Source organism: Zingiber officinale, chromosome 4A, assembly GCF_018446385.1.
Source record: "Zingiber officinale cultivar Zhangliang chromosome 4A, Zo_v1.1, whole genome shotgun sequence".
In the NCBI taxonomy this organism is placed as follows: Eukaryota; Viridiplantae; Streptophyta; class Magnoliopsida; order Zingiberales; family Zingiberaceae; genus Zingiber; species Zingiber officinale.
The window spans coordinates 76,333,939-76,351,579 of NC_055992.1; the positions used below are offsets into that span (position 1 = coordinate 76,333,939).

At 42.8% G+C, this 17,641-nt stretch overlaps 1 protein-coding gene across 1 annotated transcript in view; it reads right to left on the reverse strand.

Annotated features, from left to right (window-relative positions):
* Window positions 1–10,470, reverse strand: part of LOC121970008 — an 80,091-nt gene extending 69,621 nt beyond the window's left edge. Inside the window, exon 1 of the mRNA XM_042520392.1 lies at window positions 10,006–10,470. Coding sequence (XP_042376326.1) covers window positions 10,006–10,453 — 448 coding nt within the window. The 5' untranslated portion in view covers window positions 10,454–10,470. The remainder of the gene's footprint in view (window positions 1–10,005) is intronic.
* Window positions 10,471–17,641: the final 7,171 nt, after the last annotated feature.

Consider the following 17,641-nt stretch of genomic DNA (forward strand, 5'->3'; position numbering starts at 1 on the left):
CCATTTGAGAAGGAATGAGACATTCAGAAGAATTGGTCATCTCGTCTCACTCATTCCATAGTTTAAGAGGTGGAATGCTTTATTCCATCTGTGTAACATATACGATCAATTCAAATCTAAGATATACATAAATAAAATGAGTGAATTGTGCAATAGTATTGGGTGTATCGAAAAAGAATTGTTAGTTTTAAATGTTTAGAATTGTTGGATCGTGATGCTCACGTGGTTTTGAAAAACTCGTTTTTTTTTAAAAGTTAAAAGCAAAGTACGCAGCGGAAAGTAAGAATTCAAACACCAGAAAAACACAAGTATTTTTTACTTGGTTCGGAGCCTTCGGCGACTCCTACTCCAAGGACCAGGTCCCGCGGACCTATTGGTGGGCAATCCACTACAAACCTCTTCCGGTACCCTCGAAAGAGAGAATCGAGTATAAGAGACTTAGGTCAAGTGCAACACACTACACTTGTCCTTTTGTAAAAATTAAATACAGAAAATAAATGTTATCAACACTTTTAGAAATCGTAATGGAGCACTTCGTGTTGATGTCTGTCTGCCGAGCGCGATCGAAACTCCTAGGAGCAATCGTCGGACTCAGCAACCTCACTGTAGAGTAGCAGCAGTAACCGGAAGCAATCGGAAGCTCGAATGTACGCGTAGTAGCTCGAATATTCTTGATGATCCAATGCCTCCTCAAAACTGCCTTGGAAGGCGCCTTCCGTAAGCATGGAAGGCGCCTCCAATGAGACAAAATCAATCTCGAAGTGATCGGTGCTTATCCTTGACTTCGGCCAAACCTCATCCAATGGAAGGCGCCTTCCATAGCCATAGAAGGCGCCTTCTATGAATAGTACCGAGACGCCTTCCATAGCCATGGAAGGCGCCTTCGGATACTGTTCTCCCAAAGACAACTTTGCTTCTTTGCTTGCTTTCTTGCCATGCAACAAATGTGTTAGTCCAAAATATCCTGCAAGACAAGTGTTAGCACAATATAAAAAATAGAGTAATTAGTTCCTGTCCTCCCAGGACCAGGAACTAGTCAAGGTCTCAGTCTAGGGATCCCAAATGGACCCTAGTCTAGGGATCTCAAATGGACCTAAACTGGATCGACGCCTACTATCCCTCAACTGGGGCGCGTCCTCACAGTCACTCTCCTCCAGTGACTTACCTTCATTTACCTTTTGCTAGACATCCGGTCAGCTTATCGACCCGTCTAGACTTCGTGTCAGCCATTCGGTCAGCCTGTTGACCTAGCTGGACTTCCCTGCAATACTGAGTTAGCACAATAGATAAAATAGTAAAGTAAAACAGTGTTAACAAAGTTCAAAATTCGCTGGTCCGCGCGACTAGGACTTCCTCCACCTAACTTCTCTCACCGGGTCCCGGCTTCACTCACCAGGACTTCCACCACCTAGCTTCACTCACTAGGGTCCAGCTTCGCTCACCAAGACTTCCACTACTTAGCTTCACTCACTAGGGTCTGTCTTCACTCACCAGGACTTCTCACCTACCTATCCTTTGAATAGGACTTTACCTTTGCTTGTCATCTAGTCCTGACTAGACTCCTCTCTTCCAAACATCAAGTCCTGTTTGGATGAACCTTGGTCAAATTGACTAGACTTAGGTATATTGTCAAACATTAAAACCCTAGAGGTCGACTGCACCAACAAGAATATCCTCCACAATATCGACATATCTACTAACACATATAGCATCACTTACAAGGGGCATAAATGATAAGACTTTCTCAATAACATCTGATCCTGTCAGAACGCTGAATCAACGGACGCTGGGCACGTGGCGCTCTCCGCGTTGCTGACGTAGATCCCCGACCGATCGTATGGTCCTCCGGCGAACCTGCAGGGAAGTCGGGCCGGGAGGGGGTTCCCGGCGACGACCCTCCGACGCTCGAGTCAGGCAAGTGGACAGAGAAAGGTGGCTCCGAATATCAAAGAACGCGTACCTCCGGTGAAGGGTGAGGCCCTTTATATAGGGCTGGAAAGGGACTCACGCACACATATCGAGGCGAATACATGTCCTCAGCCCATACCTCAATATCGGCTTGTTAGAAAAGCTTACTTGACCCCTTACTACTACAATCCGAGCACGCCTTTGATGGGGCAGCGGACCTCTGTCATAAGATCCTGCGTATGGCCTGCTCCTCAAACATACCCGCTGTCAGAGGATGTTTACTTGTCCTGTTGTCTCTTCTTACTACATGCCGAGTGTCCGTCCGGTCGGCAGCCCCCTTGCGTCCGGCCGGTCATACGTGCTGGTCCACTTAGGATATTCCCGGTAGTGTGCTCTATGGAGACTGTTCGCAGTATTGCTACCTTATGCCTTCGGCCGAGTGGGCCACCCGCTCGGCGTACAATCCTGTTCAACGAGCGTCGGAACCCTGACTCCTTGCCGGGTGCCTTTGACTCCGATGGGACCCCGTTCGGCCGACCGGTCTTCCCTTTTCCGGTCAGCCGTTCGGCCCTTTGACTTCCACGTGGCGTGGACTTCCCTCAGAGGGGGGGTCCCTGTTCTTACCACCGGATCACTTGCCTCCCCTTCAAGTCTAGTCGAAGGAGGCGATTAGTCACTGGACCATCAATTGGGCCGAGCGGTATACTACAACCAACATCCGCTCGGAAACCAGGGGCATCCAAAACGCCAGTCAACGCCACCGTTACTCAGCATCTCCTCGAATTTTCCGCCAATCTCCATCATTAAGGTCTAGCACGCGCTCATTAAATGTGTTCCAGCGGTTGAATGCCACGTGACGATGCTGCCGTCATCGTACGGCGGCGGCGTGGTGTTCTGATGGGATCGAGGCGGTTCGAAATGAACGGCACGATGAGTGCTCCGATTCTCGCGACCTGGATCCAACGGTGGAGACCGCTCAGGCTCCATCCTATAAAAAGCTCTGTTTTCTCCCTTCGCCGCACTCTTGCTCTTGCGTGCCTCCCAGCTTCTCGCGTTCCAGCTCTCCGGCGATCTCATTCCTCTGGTTTCGGCGATCTCCGGTGCTCTTTCTTCAATCCTCCTCTTTGTTGCAAGGTTCTCTTTCTTTCCCTCTTTGTTTCCGGCGTTTTCTTTGCATTTCTTTCCCCAGTTTCCGTCTTCGGGATACTGTTCCGTTGCCCTCTTGCTTTTATCTTCTGCCTTCGTCTTTTTTGGTTTCGTCCGCTCGGATAATGGCCCAATCTTCTCAACCCGAAGACCAAACCCTCGGTCCATGGTACACTACCATGGAGTCGCGCTTCGATCGGCGTGACGCCGATCTTTTGATAGAAAACTTTGACATCCCTTCTGATTTCGAAGTCATTTTACCTGGTCCCTCCACTCGGCCTTATAAATCGCCGAGCGAAGCCTTTTGTGTTTTCCGCGACCAGTTCACAGCCGGTCTGCGATTTCCCATTCATCCTTTCATCGTTGACGTCTGCAACTTTTTCGGCATTCCGCTCGGAAGCCTAGTCCCCAATACCTTCCGCCTTTTATGCGGCGTCGTTGTCCTGTTCAAAATCCACCATATCCCCCTCCGACCTGAGGTTTTATACTATTTTTATTACCCTAAACAGTCTGAGCTGGGCACATATATGTTCCGGGCTCGGCCCGGTCTAGTTTTCTTCAATAAACTTCCTTCCTCCAATAAGCACTGGAAAGAATTTTATTTCTACCTCCGCATGCCTGAGCGGGCCCCCTTTCTGACGAAGTGGCAGATCGGACCACCCACCTCCCCAGAGCTCAAAAGATTCAAGATCCGACCAGATTATCTACACGCTGCCAATATGCTCGCCGGTCTGCGATTCGACATCAACAAATTCCTCCCAGAAGGGGTTATGTACATATTCGGCTTGAGTCCGATCAGAACCCCCCTCCCGAGCGGCTTCGGTAAGAATTTTACTTAAACATTCGCCTGGATTGCTAACTGATTTTCATCTTTTTCCTTTGCAACGAATATTGTTATGGAGTCGGTCATGGCTGGTATTCTGAAGAGAAAGGCGGCGGCGCTCGAAGCTGCGGCACGGCAGTCAAGGAGATGGAAGCGCTCGGTATCCATCAGGTCGGCTCGCATGAAGGGGAGAGTGGGACTCATGAAGAGTCGGCCGCTCAGGCTTCTCATCAGAATGAGGCAAGAGGAGCCACCCCCAGCGGAGGACCAACTATCCAAGAGGAAGGTTCCGCCCGGGAAGAGGAACAACCTAGACAAAAGAGGCGCCGAGTGGAGACTCCACTCCGATCGGCAGTGTCCGCGGTCCAACCATCCAAGCGGGTTACTGCAACCGCTCGCGGCAAGGCTCCAGAGGTCGAGGCTATTTCCTCCGACCGGACCCCTTCTCAGTTGGACGCGCCGGCGGACCCTATTGAGGTCGTTCCAGTCAGCGTCCTTCCGCCTCCTCCCCGTCGAGTCCAACGCTCGACCATTTTATCCCAATTTTCGGCGCCGGCCTCCGATCCTTCTCCGGCATCTGCCCAGACAACTCCCGGTCGGCGCCGCACCATCTGGGTCTCCCTGCATCTTCCGACTGAAGAATTAATGCCCGAGGCCGATCGACCCACCGTGCCCGAACATATGATCACCATGAAGGGGCCCTTAGCTGAAATGTGGGCCGACGCTCGGGCGCATGTGGCGATGATCCCGCTTAGCAACTTGGCCGATAGCCACATGCAACAGGCCACCGGGGTAAGTGTATTTTCTTAAAAAGTCTTTCATACAACCTTTCCGATCGGCTACTAACCATTTTTCCATTGTCAGAGATGGGTGGAGGAGATTACGGTCTCCAATCGGCTTGCCATGGTGGATGAGGAGCTCAAACGGCTACGGAGTTCGGGCGACGCTCCTTCCCAAGGCCCTTCATATGCCGAGCTTCAGAAGGAGCTCAAAAAGGCTCAAGATTTGTTGGTGGCCGAGCAGAAGAAGACGGCCGATCAGGCCCACGCTTTGGCCGAGCTCGAGCGCGTGAATAAATCTCTCGATCGCAAGATATCCCTGGCGACCAAGCGGAAGAACACAGCTATCTCCGACCTGGAGAAAAAGAATGTTGAGGCTCGGGGCTTGGAAGAGAAGGTTAAAGAGCTGATGGACCAACTAGCCAACGAGAAGGTTGCCCGAACGGACGAGGTGGCAAAGCTCGAGGCTGCTCTACAAGAACATAAGGCAGCCGCCGATGCTTCCCGAGCGGCCTTTAAAGAATACCAGGAGGCCGAACCAAGCCGGGTTGCTGCCCTACAACAGAAATACATCCGTTCGGCTGAATTTTCGGAGAAGGTCTGCGAGCGGATGTACATGGCCTTCGAGCTTGCCATGAATGCCACGACAGAATACTTGAAGTCCAAGGGGAAACTTCCTGAGTCCGTAGTCATCCCGGCTAAGGACCAGGCGACACTTCTCAACGACATTCCGACGACGCTTTATGATTATTTGGAGTAGCTTATATGTAATCCAGCCGCCCGGCTAAAAAATTATTACTTTTTGTAATTAGGCCGTTCGGCCTTATCTTCTATAAGGCTGCCTTTCCCTTTGCTAATCCATATGCGTGTTGTCCGCTTGGCTCACTAACTGCCGTTTATATTCGCTTGCTTCTCCTCGTAATTCTCCCTTCATCCCACCTTTCTTGTGTTCGAAAGGGGTTTTTACGAAGTATTTCGCGTGGATAGTCTGCTCGGATGAATATATACTTTTTCGCAACTGAAATTTACGATAACTGTTCGCATAAGTACCTTTGGTTACCTGGTCGATCGGCGACTTTATTGTCTTAGTCAACGCAACTCCATTTTTAACGTCGGAGCTCGACGGTCTTCCGCTCGGAAGATTTATAGACGCCGGCTCGTCTCTCGATTTTTAACGTCGGAGCTCGACGGTCTTCCACTCGGAAGATTTATAGACGCCGGCTCGTCTCTCGATTTTTAACGTTGGAGCTCGACGGTCTTCCGCTCGGAAGATTTATAGACGCCGGCTCGTCTCTCTATTTTTAACGTCGGAGCTCGACGGTCTTCCGCTCGGCTTATTTATAGACGCCGGCTCGTCTCTCGATTTTTAACGTCGGAGCTCGACGGTCTTCCGCTCGGAAGGTTTATAGACGCCACTGCTCTCGATTTTTAACGCCGGAGCTCGACGGTCTTCCGCCGGAAACCGGCTCGTCTCTCGATTTTTAACGTCGGAGCTCGACGGTCTTCCGCTCGGAAGATTTATAGACGCCGGCTCGTAGCTCGACGGTCTTCCGCTAGGAAGATTTATAGACGCCGACTCGTCTCTCGATTTTTAACGTCGGAGCTCGACGGTCTTCCGCTCGGAAGATTTATAGACGCCAGCTCGTCTCTCGATTTTTAACGTCGGAGCTCGACGGTCTTCCGCTCGGCTTATTTATAGACGCCGGCTCGTCTCTCGATTTTTAACGTCGGAGCTCGACGGTCTTCCGCTCGGAAGATTTATAGACGCCGGCTCGTCTCTCGATTTTTAACGTCGGAGCTCGACGGTCTTCCGCTCGGAGGGTTTATAGACGCCGGCTCGTCTCTCGATTTTTAACGTCGGAGCTCGACGGCCTTTAAGGCTAATTTTAACGCTAATGATATACGCCCTACCGAGCGGTGAGGGGTCTTTGTCTTCGATGACTTGGCTCGGATAATTTTTACGCCCGGCCGAACGGCACGGGGTCTTCGCCATCGAGCTTGACTGTTGTAACCATACGCCCGGCCGATCGGAACGGGTCTTCGCCATTGAGTCGGTGGCTCGGATCTTATATATCATGGAGATAGGTCGCTCGGTCGATAATGCCAATTGCGTTTTTTAACATTTTGCTTCCTGCATTTTGAATATACAGCCAAACGGAAAATACACAGCATATATTACATTGGCACACCTTTCACCCTACCCCGTAAAGGTTGGAGATAATTTGCGCTTCATGGTTGATCCAAGTCCCAATCCATCTTCATCCGCTCGGCTACTCGTCCACCCAGCTTCCTCCTATGTGGTCTATCCATTGCCTGACATCAAACTCCCGCTCTTGAGGTTCCAGAAGGAGAGGCTTGCTATAAGTTGAATTCGGGAGATGAAGTATCTGCTTTTGAGGGAAATGGAACTGTGGCAGGCGGTGATTCCGTTCGGCCCCCTGATGCTGATGTCGCTTGTTGCTCAATCCGTTCGGCTTGCGACTTCTGCTTTTGTTGTTCCACAAGCTTAGCTGCTCTTGCCTCGATCAGAGCGTCGAGCTCCTCTGTGGAGAGCATCACCGAGTGCTGTCGTCCAGCTTCGTCCATTGCTTCCGATCGGATGCAGGAGCGTTCCCACAGACGGCGCCAAATTGATCATGTCCGAACGCTGAATCAACAGACGCTGGGCACGTGGCACTCTCCGCGTTGCTGACGTAGATCCCCGACCGATCGTATGGTCCTCCGGCGAACCTGCAGGGAAGTCGGGCCGAGAGGGGGTTCCCGGCGACGACCCTCCGACGCTCAAGTCAGGCAAGTGGACAGAGAAAGGTGGCTCCGAATATCAAAAAACGCGTACCTCCGGTGAAGGGTGAGGCCCTTTATATAGGGCTGGAAAGGGACTCACGCACACATATCGAGGCGAATATGTGTCCTCAGCCCATACCTCAATATGGGCTTGTTAGAAAAGCTTACCTGACCCCTTACTACTACAGTCCGAGCACGTCTTTGATGGGACAGCGGACCTCTGTCATAAGATCCTGCGTATGGCCTGCTCCTCGAACATACCCGCTGTCAGAGGATGTTTACTTGTCCTGTTGTCTCTTCTTACTACATGCCGAGTGTCCGTCCGGTCGGCAGCCCCCTTGCGTCCGGCCGGTCATACGTGCTGGTCCACTTAGGATATTCCCGGTAGTGTGCTCTGTGGAGACTGTTCGCAGTATTGCTACCTTATGCCTTCGGCCGAGTGGGCCACCCGCTCGGCGTACAATCCTGTTCAACGAGCGTCGGAACCCTAACTCCTTGCCGGGTGCCTTTGACTCCGATGGGACCCCGTTCGGCCGACCGGTCTTCCCTTTTCCGGTCGGCCGTTCGGCCCTTTGACTTCCACGTGGCGTGGACTTCCCTCAAAGGGGGGGTCCCTATTCTTACCGCCAGATCAACATCTAAATTATAATGCATCAAATAATGTTGCTATTGTTAGTGTCAACCCAAATTTATTCTTTTGAATGGTAGGTTATTTTCATATTCAAAGTGTTTGTTGTATATTATAAACTAATTTGTTAAAAATGGCTTAGAATAGCTAGAGAATGAGTGCAACTAATTAGAAATTCAATATTACTCATTTGTTCCTTAAATGCTAAGCACCAAGAACTCAAAAAAAATATTGTAGACATCATGGTTTAAAATTTCATACCATGTCGGGTGGCACTGGTGGAATTTGTCATCTGCTTGCCGCCCGGGCACCACAGCCATCGCGATCCCACAGCGAAATCCGCAAGGTGGCAGTGTAACGGGGTCACAAGGACTCCGCCATCCCATAGCGACCTCTGTGGGCTCGCGAGGGCACAACAATCCCACAAATTTTTTTCTTGTATTTTTAATTTTTTATATTTATGTTAAAAAATATTTTTAATTAATAAATTTTAGCACGACACGATACTGTATCGAAATCGTATAGGTAAACATAAATAGGAGGTATAGGAAAATCCCTAATTAGCACATTATGAAACTATTAATGATAAACATTCATGCATAAAACTTAAAAAGATCATCTCTTACTCCATGTATAGGAAGCTCTGGATTGTGTTGTTGCGGCTAGAGACAGGTGAATAGGTGCATATAATTTTTAACGTTTGTTTAATTTTGCTCTTCTACAAAAATGTTAGTACACGATAAAAATCTAGAAAAATAAACAAATGTGAAGAACACAAGCACGGAAGAATGCAAGCTTACGTGGTTTGAAATCCTCAGTTCCTACTCCAAGGACTATATGATCTATTATTGGATTACTACTAGTAACATCACTATATTTTCTTTTCTTTGAACATCTTCTAGAGGTAAAGAAACCTTTTACAATTCCTATTTCTTTATAGCAAACACAAAGAAATACAAAAGTACAACCGAATAACAAAAAGAAATGCAAGGATAATAAAAGTTACACAAGAAAAATAGCTTGGTTGATTTTTGGTCATTGTAGATTGCTCAGGAAGGCTCTAGAATACCGCAACACTTTCTTTGGAACCAATCACAAGCGTTGTTATTGAAATCTCCATTAGATCAGCTTTTACAAGCCTCTTGTTCGTGAGTGACCAATCAACTTCTTGTAGTTGATCATTCGACTTGACTCTTTCACATTAGTGGACCTGATTGTTTGTTGATTATCAATCCACTCCTCCATGACACCTGGCATATCTCTCCTGAAACTGAACTTGTTCTTTCGCTAATTAGTCCACTAATTATTTACCATCAATCGACTAAACCAAATAAAATCTCATAACTAAATCCTCTGGATCACTACCTCGTCATCTGCTTCGGTTATACACGTCGTTGTTCACTATGTTATCAGTCGATTATTGTGCACCAGTCGAGTGACCTTGTCATCCACTTTAGTACATGTTGTCTACACTATGTTATTTGTCAATTGTTGTGTAGTAGGCTTAAACCATTTCCATCAATCGATTATTATTACCCTAAATTCAACTATACCACAATTGCCTGGTTTGAGGTTTATAGTCAACTAGAACTTGGTCAAGTCGATTAATGGTGAATTAACAATCGACTAACAATAGAATCAACAGAAGATTCGGTCAGCAAATCCCAGAGTTGCGACTTACACAGCATGAAGTTGATGATGCACCAGTTGATGATGACCATCATCATAGAATATTTTATTTCAATCAAAAACATTTTTCATCTCTATGTTTCCTATACACAAACAAAAGGAGATGAAAGCTTAGCTGATTTCTGAAATTCAAAAATTTCTTCCAGAACCAGAAAAGAGAAACAAATACAGCAACTAAAACCACCAACATTTACCATATGATAGCGCCCTAACTGCAATAAACATAATGTTACATCACAAACACTTACCAGACTCCATTGTAGCACCTGCTTTGTTCTTTTTGTATTTCTTAGCTCGCTCCATCGCGAGCTTAACTGCGGTGGGGATTTCTGGAGGAGATTCAGCGGCAGCTTCATCGGCTAACTCCGTATCACTAAGTCTAGGGGAGAGGTCCGATTCCACAGTTGGAGTAGGCTTTTTGGCTTTCTTGTAGGCTTTGGCTTTGGAGAAGGCAAGCTTCACCGTCTCTCGGGGCGGCTGTTCTTGTTCAGGATTTTGGTCAGCAGGAGAGGCTTGCGCCGACCACAAGGAATTGGAATTTCTGCTGCGGAAGAAGAGCAGATGGGTTTGGTACGACGAAAACTTGAGCTGGGTAGCAGGGAAAGCGCAGGCGGAATGAGGGATGGAAGCCATTGCGGCTCCGGGCTTCCCGAGTTCCCAATGCGAAGGGACAGGAGGAGGATGTCGAAAATTCATACGTCGCAAAAATAATTGTCCCTTTTATCAATAACTACTCGCTTATCCGCACCTTGTGTAGATAATAATAAATATGATATATAAATTATTAATTTATTAATTTTTATAGGTGAACAATTGAAGGTCGTTCTTAATTATTTATGTTATCAGAAATATACTTCTATTTTAAGATTTATTAAAACAGTGAGTATTTTCATTTTCATTTTCATTTTAAAATATCATTCCAAACCGTTCAATATCACCTATTGTACAGTTAAATAAAAATAAATAAATTGTAAAAAATATTTTATCTTAATACACCAGTTTTTTCATAGCAAAATCAATCATCCAACTTAGATATTTTATATCTATTAAAATTAATCTAAAAATTTATTAAAATAAACATAATACAGATATTAATTATGTATGGATATTAATTATGTCCATAGGACACCTTTCATTTAAATTGCTCTAATGCGATGTAATTTTGATCAAAACTATTTACAAATGATACAATTTTGATTTAAACTTCTTATGCTCTTGAAAGTGTATCTAGAGTAGATTTGTTCAAATTTGATTAAAAAAATGGTAATTCTAGTCAGTATTATTTTTAAATAATCGATTCAGTTCTATGAAAGTTTTCCATCGATCATTAAGGTAAATCGAAAAATATACACAGTGCATAACCCAAGAGCTCAACATCCTTTGATTGCCCCTTGAAGGAAAAATTCTTATAAATAAGTTATAATTGGGAATCAAACCTGAATCTCCAAATGATAATCTGAATGTCCTATTACAGTACCATAATTATGATATGATTAAATCTGACATAAAAAAATGATTAACTAAGTTGGGTAAGGAAAAATTCTTATAAATACATTATAGTTGGGGTTCGAACTTAAGTATCAGATAGATAATCTGAATATCCTATCAGGACATTATGACCCCGGGGACGACCAAATCTGATACAAGATAGACTATAGAAAGGATCTTTCAAATATTAAATTATAGATGGTATGCTTTTATTTGCAATATAATAATTAAGTTCATCTTTTTAATTTTTTCTTTTACCTAAATTTTAAGCATATGATTTATCCAGAATTAACTATAACTTCGTATTTACAATAATAATTATAGAAATTTAAAAAATATACGTCCATGCTTAAAGAGATAATTTGTGTCAATTTACTACCACAATAAATTAAGTCCTTTCATTATACTCTATCTTTTATTATATTATTATTTATATTTAAATATTATTATATGATTTTATCATTACTAATAAAGTTTTTTCTCTCTTTTTCTATTTTAATATACATAGTTGTCATAATTTCATATTACTAGCTGGAATATTTATTAGTCGTCTAAATATATATTTATACTCAGGACAGATTTACACATGAACTGAAGGGCCACGACCCCACGAAAATTTTAATAGCATTATTACTATATAGAAATTTTTTATTTTCTTAGTATATATATTATTTGACCACTCCAAAAATAAATGTGTATAGTTGATCTGATGATAACCTCTTTTTTATACACAACTTGAGTTTAGTCTTATGGATGATTAGATCTTAATTTTTTTCCACTATATTTCTCACATTTCAACTCAATATACATCTATTATATTTTCTTTCTCCTCCATTTATATTCTCTCTCCCCGATCAAATCTATCACTAGATAAAAAGAAAAAAAAAACCTCGGGGCTATGGTGCCACGATAGGGCATCCGGATTGTCACCCAAGTATACACGGGTTAATCCTCAGATATGGAGTATTTGTAGAAATTTTTCCTCCAAATGGGGTGTGCAACTAAAGAATGATGTATTTCTAGGTTGCCTGTTGTATGCGCTTCCCTATTTACCCTGGTGGTCGGTGGAAAACTTCCATGGGATCGGACCCCCAGTGTCACACCCCACAACCGGGGGTCGACCGGATACTGACATCAGCATTGCTTTCAAATCCAAACTTCAAAAATAATCAGCCTTGGTAGTATAAGAATTGCCACATGAAGTCAGTTTTTACATTTCCAATATAAAAAGTACACTATTTTCACTGTTCGACGAATTAAATTACATTCCCCTAACTAAATTAAGAAACTTATGTTGCAGCAGAATTCTAGTCCTCCTATCTGTAATTGGATCTGGTTCACCATCCCCAAAACTCGACTTGCTCTCTATCCTCGATCTCATTTTCGATACCACTTTTGTCTCTAACTGAAATGGTTTGTAAAGGGGTGAGTGATTTGGGAATCACTCAACAGGCAGGGGATAAAACACAAATACTAAAATTCTTGAGGAGCACTAGTAAAAATAACAAAATTTAGACACAAATTTTCACATAGGCACTTAAATTAGGTCATGTTCCTCATGACTTAACTAATATCAGCTCTATAGAATTATCCCTCCTAGAGGAGAGGTCAGAGATCGGGAAAATTACAGAAGTCAAAAGTCAAACATGTTTAAAATATATATCCCTACCATTTAGTTCATGATCAGTCTAGTACCTAAAATTACGAAAATAATAGTAATCAGTCATCAGAAATGCTCAGAAGTGAAATAAATTAATTTTCAGATAATAAAAACTATTTCTTTCGAAAAATCTAGAATTTACGTAATAAGTCTACTTACCCATTCCTTAGAAGTTGTTATGACGGTGACCTCTTCTTCCTTGCCCAAAATAAATCTGTCAGGGTTCTATCTTCTCTTACGGTCAAACCTTTCCTTCGATAGGTGTGAGGTTATTTATAGTGCTGGAGGTGAAGATTTGATCTCCCACTAACCCACTACTTCCACCTTCCATTATCCCACTAACTCCATCCTTTCCACTACTTCCATTATCCAAGTGTTTCGAGTCCCACTAACTCTATCCTTTCCATTATCCGATTGGTCTTCACATTCCTCCCTCTTTATGTGAAGTTTTGTCCTCGAAACTTGGCTTGTCTTAGACCTAAAAAAGATGTAGGTATAGTACATGCATTTCCTCTTCTCATTCCCAAGAAGCCTCCCTGGTAGTATGGTTGGATCATTAGACTTTAACATATGGAATAGTCCTTTGTCTCAATACTTGATCCTTTGAATCCACGATTTGAATTGTGATCTCTTTATACTTTAGGTTTTCCCCTAAGTTTCCTTGAGTCACCAATGGTTCTACTTTCAATATATGACTTAGGTCCTTCACATATCTTCTCAATTGAGAGACATGGAAGAAGACATTGTGGATTCTCGATAACGCCGGAGGTAAGGCCAGTCTGTATGCTAGGGTACCAACCCTTCCTAAGATTTTAAATGGTCCTACGTATCTAAGACTCAGCTTTCCTAATTTGTTGAATCTCACCACACCTTTCATCAGTGATACTTTTATATTACTTTCTCACCAATATCAAATTCTAAGGGTCTTCGTTTTGCATTTGCCTAATTTTTCTGATAATCTTGGGTCGTCTTTAGTCGCTCTCGAATAATTTCTACCTTACCCACGGTGGCTTATATAAGCTCAGGCCCCATGGTTATATAAGGCATAGAAAATTGGGTCGTCATTACTTGGGGCCCCATGGCATAGAAAATTATCTTCGGATGAATAGTGTCCGAAGGCGCCTTCAAATAGTGAAGGCACCTTCGTACTGTTTATAGAAGGTGCCTTCCATGGTTATGGAAGGCATCTTCCGTAGGATAAATTTTGGTCGAAGTCGTGGATAAGCACCGAGCAGATTAGGATCGATCTTACCTCATTGGAGGTGCCTTCCATGCCTTTTATAAGGCTGTCTCGAGAAGGCATTCAAGAACAACAACTATTCGAGCTACTACGTATCCTTTTAAGGTTTTGACTGCTCCGGGTTCCTACTACGACTTTGCAGTGAAGCTGCTGCACCCGACAATTGCTCCGAGGAGTTCCGATCATGGCCGACAGACCGACATCAACACGAGCAATTCAACATCGATCTCTAGGTGTCGGTAACATTTATTTTGTGTATTTAATTACTGCAAAAGGACAAGTGCAGGGTATTGCACTTGTTCTAAATTTCTCTGTATTCGATTTCCTCTTCCGGAGGTACCGAAAGAGGTTTTTAGTGGATTACCCGTTAAGAGGTTAGCAGGACCTAGGTCTTAGAGTAGAAGTTGCCAAAGGCTCCAAACCAAGTGAAATAGCTTGTATTTTCTTGTATTATTTTCTTTTTAATTTCCACTGCGCATACTCATGATTTCAAAACTACAAACAAAAAAGGAATTTTGAAAACCACATGATTCACCCCCTCTCACGTGCAACTCGATCTAACAAGTGGTATTGGAACAAGTTTTGCTCTGATTTGATGCAACCACCAATCAAGTCGGGGGAATTACATTTTTTTTTGTTCTCTATCTGAATTGGTAAAACTTTACCCATTCGACCGAGGGAATTACATTTTTTTATTCTCTATCTGAATTGGTAAAACTTTACCCATTCAGATAACTGTTTTTCGTTCGATTTTAATTTGAGATTGGTGCAACACCACTCAAATTTTTCTACATTTTTTTTAATCTTAAACACTGTTAATCCAAGACCAAGTCTTGGTACCTTTTAATTTTTCTTTCTACGGTTGTGAAATAGCACAACTTGAAGGGTACATCACCGAGTCCTCCCCTATTCAACAGCGACAACTTCCCCTACTGGAAGAAGCAGATGGAGGTATATCTGAAGATCGACTTCGACCAGTGGTTCATTATCACCAGAGGCTACAAAGTTCCCATCAACAACGCCGAAATTCCAATGAACCTGGAACATTGGAATCAGGAAATGAAGAAAAAGGCTCAGCTCTACATCAAAGCTCTCAACACAATTCAGTGCAGACTAACAAAAGAAGAGCTAAATCCCGTCGGCCCACACGAAAATGCAAAGGAACTTTGGGACAAGTTTATAGAATTACATGAGGGAACCAATGACGCTAAGGTCACAAAGAGAGATTTATTTTTAAATAAATTGTTTAATGACAAAATGCAAGAAGGTGAGACTACCAGTCAGCTGCACACGATGATAAAGGACATCCTCAACGGACTCCACATAATTGGCCACCAATTAGAGAACCGAGATATGATAAAGTGTGCCTTAAATGTATTTCCTCGAAATGCACTGTGGGCTGTTGGTTGCTACTCGGAATATCATACTGGTTCCCCTGTACAAAAATTTTGTACAAGTCTCGAACCTTTCTTAACAACCTACTGTGTTCTTTAGAAATTAAATTTGGAATCACAAACAGAACTTAACATTATTGATTCCAAATTCAACTTATCTGTTCTTAAAGGTTTAAACTTGGATCGCAAACGATGCTTAACATTATTAATCCAAATCCACCCATGTTACAAAGTTAATTAAATATTTATTTCAGAGATCGGCTTCCAGGTTAAACATGGCGAGGCACTAGGCCTTCTTGGGTATGGGATCATCCACCACTTCCTAGACAAAGTCTTTCAACGAAATTCAATATTTAATCTCTTTATAGTAACCCTAGGTTTAACCATTAAGAACAATCGAATCACAAGATCAAAAAACAAAAAAAACACAAAATCGAAATATAAATTCAATTGCCTAGAATCGTTAGTCTCTTGTATTTGGTATTTCAAAATCCATACAAAGAAAACTAGCATGATGTGGAATAAGACAGCTAGTTATACCTTTCTTTGTAACTAAAGACCTCTTGATCTTCTGTTATATTTCTCACCTCCTCTTAAGCATCGTGTGGGCGACGATCTACCAAGATGAATTCCATCGGGACCACTTCTTCTTCTCCAAGACTTTTGAGCCATCAAGGGATGCCAAAATAGGAAGTTTTCTTCTCTTCTTCTTCCTCTCTAAGCAACCGGCCACCAAGATGAAGAAGCTTGAAGAACCGTCGACCTCAAAGGAAGAAAACAAAAGAGAAGAGCATGGAAGAGATTTGGCCACCAAAGAATCAAGGTTTGTGTGCCACCGACCCTTCAAGAAACAATAAGGGTGTCGGCCACACAATAAAGAGAGGAGAAAGCCTAGGTTGTGTTTTCTCATGAGGCACCCTCTCCATCTCTTTTATAATCCTTGATCTTGGCAAAAAAGGAAAGTTTAATTAAAACTTTCTTTTCTTCTTCCTATGGCCGACCACATCATGGAGTCTAAAAAGGAAAAAAAATTACAACAAAAATTAAAGCTTCCTTTTAAACCATGATGTCTACAAAAAGGAAAGTTTTAAACATAATTAAAACTTCCTTATTTGTTTAAAAGAGGAAATTTTAATAACAATTAAAATATCTCTTTTTAAATTTCCTATTGTACATGGCAATAAAGGAAAATTTTAAAAATTAATCTCTCTCTTTTAAAACATATAGACAACTACAAAAAAAGAAAATATTAATTAAAACTTCTCTTTTAAAATCATGATTACATAAAATGAAAGTTTTATAAAAAATTAAAATATTTCTTTTAAATATTATAGACAACTACAAATAAGGAAAGATTTAATAAAATTAAAATCTCTCTTTAATCTTTTGTAGATAGCTATAAAAGGAAAGATTTCAAAATCTAAAACTCTCTTTTTAAAACCATGAGGATGACTATAAAAGGAAATTTTAAAAATAAAATTTCTCTTTTAAATCCCTTTACTTTCATGAATGACTATAAAAGAAATTTTTTTAACAAAAATAAAATCTCCCTTTAATCCTATGTGGTCGACCCCATGCTTGGACACCAACCATGGTTTGGCCGGCCACTACTTGGGCTCCAAGCCTATGCTTGGCCGACCCCCTTGCTCCAAGCAAGGTTGTGTCCGACCCATTACTTGGACAAGAAGTGGACTTAGTGGACATAAGGTTTTATTGAGGCTACAACAGGGACTGAAAGGAGAAATTAGTTTTGGTCTCCCGATGAACTTGAGCTTCTTGTGTTCGCCCCGAACACCCAGGTCAAGTTCATCAATAATAGCTCATACCACTAAAGAGTTATTATTGAATTACCGCACCAATCTCAAATTACATTATGGGCTCCTTATTATGAGTGCATTAATCTCCCTGTGTTTAAGATATAGAATGTCCACTAATTAAATGAGTTACTGATAACTCACTTAATTAATATCTAGCTCTAAGAGTAGTACCACTCAACTTCATTGTCATGCCGGACTAGGTCCACCTGCAAGGTTTACATGACAATCCTTATGAGCTTCTCAAGGGGACATCATCAACCTAAATTACTAGGACGCGGTTTCATT